The 6,241-nt window shown below is 51.7% G+C and overlaps 1 protein-coding gene across 1 annotated transcript; it reads right to left on the bottom strand.

Annotated features, from left to right (window-relative positions):
• Positions 1-601: 601 nt before the first annotated feature.
• On the bottom strand, positions 602-4,655 carry LOC104067081 (pepsin B). Its single transcript, XM_009569781.2, has 9 exons — positions 4,285-4,655; positions 4,022-4,169; positions 3,183-3,300; positions 2,778-2,896; positions 1,975-2,174; positions 1,702-1,824; positions 1,477-1,621; positions 1,084-1,182; positions 602-825 (listed from the first exon to the last, which is right to left on the bottom strand). Exons 1-9 carry the CDS (start codon positions 4,338-4,340, stop codon positions 673-675), a joined length of 1,161 nt encoding a protein of 386 aa, XP_009568076.2. The 5' UTR covers positions 4,341-4,655; the 3' UTR covers positions 602-672.
• Between the last annotated feature and the right edge of the window lie 1,586 nt (positions 4,656-6,241).

Below are 6,241 nucleotides of genomic sequence, written 5' to 3'. Positions count from 1 at the left end.
AAGCTTTGGACACATCCACATCCCACATTCCACATCCCAGGCACGCCCTTCCTTCTTATTGCCCATCCTTTGAGGCTGCAGCAACCAAGAGGTTTCACCCCCTCAAGAATAAAACCGGGGCGTTTTCCTTCGACTGACTTTCCTTGCACGACACTTTTTAATCCCTAATTTATTTGCAAATACACAGAGGCAGTTTCCCCCAAACATAATGAACGAGACCTGTTCACACGCTGCTCTGCACATCCTGCTCCAAACTGGTTTCTGAAGCCTCCAGCAACGGCACCGGCTCAGCCCTGCAGCCCCTGAGCCACAGCTTGAGCTCATGGTGCAGCCTGAATTTCTCCCAGTTATCCCAGTTTCCCAACCAGCCCCAACAGGGATGGGGATCCCAATCAAAAAGGTGACCCCAAACGTATCATTGCTGCAACTTCAAAGGCTTTGTGCCCATCTGAAAGCCCAGGCAGCGCTTGGAAACCTCGAGCCTGAACTCACACTTTGTTGTTTTCTTAAGAAGAGCTGTGCCAGATCCGGCTCAGCCGTAGATGAGACACGAGGCAGCGAGATTTGCAGTCCTTTATTGGTTGTAGGACATTTGGTCGTCATCAGACACATCTCCAAGGGAGGATAAGGTGCTGCAGGGATGAATTAGGCGCTGGGCAATCCTCAGCGACCCTAGGATGACAGGGCTAAGCCAACTCTGTTGTTGGCCATGTCAAAGATGGAATAATACTGCCGGAGGAAGATGTTCCCGAGGATCCAGAGTGGTTGGCCACTGTCAGAAGCCACGTATGTGGTCTCGACCCCAACGGTGCAGGTGCCATTGTTCTGTTGGGGAAAAAAAGGAGCAAATTTCAGTGGCAATGAGGAACGCAGGGGATTTGTGCTGCCCGTGCCTTCAACTTTGGCTGGGAGCAGGATTAGACCCTCCCTAGGGCATACAGGCATGAAAAAGCACCGTGAAATAAGGTGCTGGGAAATGTGGCACTGGAAGCCTCTTGTTTTAAAAAGAAACTCTGACTTTCTCCTGGGTAAAACTGTTCCGTGATGGTGAAAGCGTGTCGGGAGTGATAAAAGCACACCTACTTCTAAGACATAGACAGAGGGAGGAAGCGGTAGCTGCGCTCCACTGATGGCAAAGTAGAGGGTGGGCATGTTCGGGACGTTGTTGCAGTCAACGACAAACTGGAAAAGAAGCAAAAAGAGGGGCCGAGTGGTCAGGACCACCGGGGCTGCAGCCCTGCTCCGACTGCAACCCTGGTCGTGTTCCCTAAGGGTCAGCACAGCTCTGACTGTGGCAAGGCTGTACTGACCCCGGTTTATCCTGTCTGGAAGAATTATTTTTGTTTTACGCCACTGCAGCGTTGTTTCAGGTGAGATGATTTGCTCCGGGGATGCCAGGAGCCCTCAAGAGCTCAGCGTTACCACCGAGATGTGTCCTCATCCCACAGCATCAGCCTCTCTTGTGTTCCCACCTACATTGTAGTCAATCTCCTCTGCACCCAGTGCCTGCAGGAAGGCTGACATGAATTGTTGCGGGATGGTCAACAGGAACGTCCCGGTGTCCACAATGCCGTGACAACCTTGGTTGCACCAGCCGGTGGTTGATGAGCCAATGGAGAACCTGGAGAGAGCAGCAGGAAGGGCATCAGAAGAAGTTCCCCCCACTCCATGACTCGCTCCGAGCCGCAGTGCAGCACTTACTCCTCGATACCGATCTTCCAGTACAATTCCTGGACCACAGGAGCCCATAAAATCTCCCCGGAGTACAGCTCAGGGTCAACCCCTCCAAGGATGACTTCCCCACCGTAATTATATGTTGGGTTGCTGGAAAGACAAAATTACACCCCAAATCAGGCAAACTGCTCGATGGAATAAAGTTGCATGGGAAGAACATGTGGATGGACAGTGAAGGAAGCAAAGGATGGGTCCAGGCTGTGTCTGTGCAAGAAAGAGACCCCCTGTCAGAGATCTCACCGTGAGTAATAGAAGCTGAAGATGGGTTCGGTGAGCTGGTTCTGCTGTAGCATGTTCTGCAGCAGCGTGTTGTAACCTCGGAGGCCAACGCCCGGGTAAGACATGCCCAAAATCCCATCGAATTCCAGGTAGTAAAAGGGTTGGGTGGGCTCCTCCAGGGTCAGGCCAAACTCCTGGTTTGTGATGACTATGTTCTGGATCTAGAGGGAAAGGAGAGCATTTTGTCAGCATTTTGGATGTCACCCTTGACAGCAACATCCCACCAGGGAGTTTCTGGGGAGACCAGAAAGGTCACAAAGGTAAATCCACACTGAGAGTTGCTGAGCTCTTCCCCAAAGCAGACGGGAGATGGAGTCAGGAGCTGCCTGGCTCATAGACTTTGTCCCATCACCCTTATTATTTTATTAAAAATACCCAAAAAACCTGTTTCCCTCAGTTAAATTCATTTCAAATCACACTTTCGCTGTGAGCAAGTCTCACAACAAAACTTGCCCTACGTCCTCTAACGACCAAACTCAATCATCAGTATGAAAAGCGAAGACTTACGGCCAAAGATATCCCATAGCCCAAAGCAGGGCTGAAGAGCCTGGAGGGCTCCGACTGAGTTTGTTTGCAGATCTCAGTCTCTGAGTAAATTTATACTGACTATATAAACTCTGCAGGGGCGATTCAGGCAGTAATATCCAAAATAAGAAGGTACTTTCAGCTACATCGTACGTTTTTAACTGAACTGGACTGATCACAACCGCAGTCGCTCCTTACCCTGATGGCAGCAACACGCCAACACATCCGAAGTCACTTACTGTCACGGTATCGTACCCTAACACCACTGACACGTCACCGAACCCGTAGGACAGGGTGTAGGTCACACCGATGTTGGAGAAGTTGGATGACAGGTTGGGGTTGAACCTGGCATGATCCTCTGCACGGAGAGAAAGTCACAGCCCTCAGGTCACATCCTGCTCTCGATTTAGCATCCTTGTCCCCACATGGGTTGAAATGCCCAGCAAGGACCTTCACAGGGAAGGGGCCAACCAAAACCAGCCCCGTTGGCATCACCGAGCAGAGAGCAAGCACTGAACCCCACCACCTTTCACTGATTTCCCTGTTGTAGCTCCAGCTTGGAGCGTGCTTGGAGGTCAGAGAGCACTGATGGAGGGGGAACCCTGCCCTCCCCATCACTGCTGTCCCCCTCGAGGGATGCTCACCACAGGCTGGAGACCGGCAGTAGGTGGAGGGCACCCAAAGGTTGGCAGAGCCGGTGTCGAATATCACCATGAAATTTTGGGGGGGGTTCCCAATGCTGATCTCCCCGAAGTAGAAGGTCTGTGAACAAGAACGTGGGTGGATTTCTGTTGCTGCCTGAGTTTTGAATGAGACTTTGCAGCTCTCTGCCCTCTGCTAGCTGAGAAACCCAAACTGCTAAGGGGTTGTAGGAAGGGCTCTGAGTCTCCGAGTGCATCCAGGGCAGTTAAGCACTGAAAGGGGCAATCACAGAATCATGGAATGCTTTGGGTTGGAAGGGACCTCAAAGCCCATCCAGTTCCACCCCTCTGCCATGGGCAGGGACACCTCCCACTGCATCAGGGGCTCCAAGCCCCATCCAACCTGGCCTTGAACACCTCCAGGGATGGGGCAGCCACCACATCTTTGGGTAACCTATTCACTTTCTTACAGCTCTAAACAAAGTCAGCAGCCAGTCTAGGAGCAGCAGATCTGCCCTGTAACCACCAAACGGCTTTATCTAAGGGAAACCAATTCAGGATAAGATGTAATCGCCTCCTGCCTTCATCTCCCAACATCACCTGCCCTTTGGAGCTGGTTGAAGTGCTGAGGGACATGGTTTAAGGGAGTGTTAGGAATGGTTGGACTCGATGATCCAGTGGGTCCTTTCCAACCTGGTGATTCTGTGATTCTGTGATTACAGAGACCCCAAAGCTCCTGCCCGTGCCCAGCACTGCCCCTCTACTCCTGAGCTGTTTGGAAAGGATTCCCAAAAGCCAGAGCCAGGTGGCTCGGAGGAGGAAGGAAAAGCTTTAATACTTACATCCAGGTAGTTTGTTAGCGGTTCATAAGCCACGTTACTGAGCTGGTATTTCCTACCGGGATCCCCTTTGAGCTCCTTCAGGAACATCTCCGGCACCCCCTTCTCTTTCATCCGCTCCCCCACAGACTTGGCTTTCCTCAAGGGGATCCTGCATGGGATGGAAACAGCAGCGAGATGCTGAGCAGCACCCCTGTGTGCTGAGGGTGAGCCCCAATCCACGGCCGGACCCTGCACCCTTCACCCATCTCAGCCTTGGTGCTCACCTCATCACCCCCTCCCCAAGCCGGAGGCAGAGCAGGACCAGCACCAACCACTGCATGGTCCCTGGTGACTTCACGACAGCCGCTGCACCACGTCGGCCGGGGCAGGGTATATATAAAGCCGGGAGCCATGCCCAACCCTTGACTCCAGACACACCTTTCCTCTATCGCTGCACCCACCCAACACCAACACTTGCGGTGCGTTTATCACCGCAGCCACCCTGATTCTGGTGTCCTTACGCGTTCGACCGGGCACTTACACGTTGGTCTGTACCTCTGATACCGAGACCAAATATGTGATATGTGATAAAATGTAAAATTCTATTGTTAGCGAGAAGTTATAGTGTTTTCTCTTGCCTTCAGTACCAGCTTAATCTTTCCAGAAAACAAAGGCAAATCACACCCTTCATAGCGAGTGGAAATTTATCATCCTGGTGTTCCTCTTTTGACTCATCCAGGCAGCCAAGGAAATGCCACAGACTGGCAATATTTCCTCCATCCAAGTCTTCAGGCTGTATCGTGTCCAGTTTCCTCATTGTGGCCAACAGGAACAAGCAGGGATGGGTTTTTAAACCTACCTCCAAGCCTTCCAGGAACTAGGAACTCCAAAAATGTCACTCCAGGCATTTGTCCTTTTGTCATTGTGCCCCTTTTGCCCTTCAGCTCTGCTAATAATCCCTAAGGAAGCTGAGATATAGAATAGAAACTGCTCAATAGAGCAGTGCTGAAAGGTATAACAGCCCTTTACCTGCCCAATGTCAACCACTCAAGCATCTCCAAAAGTCACTTTGATTTGCTGCAGTTTATTATCTGTGTCAGAGTTACACGGAGGATGCTCAGGTTACACACTTTATTATCTGTGTCAGAGTTACGCAGAGGATGCTCAGGTCACACATCAGGTGCATTAAGCTGTGATGTCTCCCATATGCTTTGCGTGATGCTGGTCATGACCAGACAGGAGAGATGCAGTGGAGCATTTCCAGAGATTTTTAGTCCCATGAAACCTTTTCTTCCCCTCCATCAAGCTGCTACCAGTCAGACAGCCCTGCCACTCCCTGCCAGGTCACTGAGGACCCATCCTGGTACTCTGAGGATGCTTCTCAGCCTCGTAGCCCAAAGCCTGGTTTCTCACTGCCTGCAGAAACTCTGCAGGTGAACGGTCTTTGTCTCCACGTCCCCACCACCCTGACAGCCTCACCTGCGGTGGCCAATGGCCTCATCCGTCTTGGAAAACCTGAGACAACAAACATGTGAGCTTTTCTTTGCAAAGCTCTCAGCAAAGGAGCCCCAGCTGGACCCAAAGCTGGAGGTTGCTCAGACCTTTGCTGTAGGGCATCTGCAGACTCCTCAGTCCCTACTCATGGGGAGGGACAGACCCAGCAGAGCTTGGCTGCTCCCATCCAAGCTTGTCAGCGTTGGACCAGTGCCTCCAGCCTGTGGCTGCTCAGAGACACCCCCAGCAGCCCTTTTTCCTCCATGGCATCCTGATGGATCTGCCTTTGTTTGTATGGATCCTGCAGGGAGCAAAGGGAAAAGCAAAGACCAGCAGGGACAACGGCAGCCGTCACTTGTCCTGCTGCCAGAGTGGCTTTGGCTCTCAGAAACCTCCCCATTGTATAGGAGAAGAGGAATGTCCTTCCCTGCTATCGGTGCCTATCTAATCTCCGTCTCGCTGCACTCAGCCTGTGTCAATATTTTGACACAAAGCACAGAGGAGCTGGTGTCCTTTCTCTGCTGAAATGACAGAGCTATTAATATATCTGATAAAGTGCTTCTAAGAAATTAGTTCGGATACCAGGAAAGCGCGGTGTTACCCGAGCCGTTCCCAGCCAAGGTGTTCCCCATCCCCTTTGGCCACAGACGGTGATTCCTTATACCCCGGCTATTGTTTAACCTGACTGAAGAGCCCCACTTTGGGATCTAGGGGTCATTTGGGTGTCACGGCTAACATAATCTGGCC

Source organism: Cuculus canorus, chromosome 24 (assembly GCF_017976375.1).
Source record: "Cuculus canorus isolate bCucCan1 chromosome 24, bCucCan1.pri, whole genome shotgun sequence".
Lineage (NCBI taxonomy): Eukaryota > Metazoa > Chordata > Aves > Cuculiformes > Cuculidae > Cuculus > Cuculus canorus.
Note: the sequence above shows the minus strand (reverse complement) of the source record. Positions and strands in the feature narration are given on the sequence as shown.

What these genes read in the sequence shown, in the direction of transcription:
- LOC104067081 (XM_009569781.2), bottom strand. Translation starts at nt 4,340, where the DNA reads ATGCAGTGGTTGGTGCTGGTCCTGCTCTGCCTCCGGCTTGGGGAGGGG. An exon ending in CGCTAACAAACTACCTGGAT is followed by an intron (nt 3,301 to 4,021) that starts GTAAGTATTAAA and finishes TCTTGTTCACAG; the next exon opens with ACCTTCTACTTCGGGGAGAT. An exon ending in CTGCCGGTCTCCAGCCTGTG is followed by an intron (nt 2,897 to 3,182) that starts GTGAGCATCCCT and finishes CTCTCCGTGCAG; the next exon opens with AGGATCATGCCAGGTTCAAC.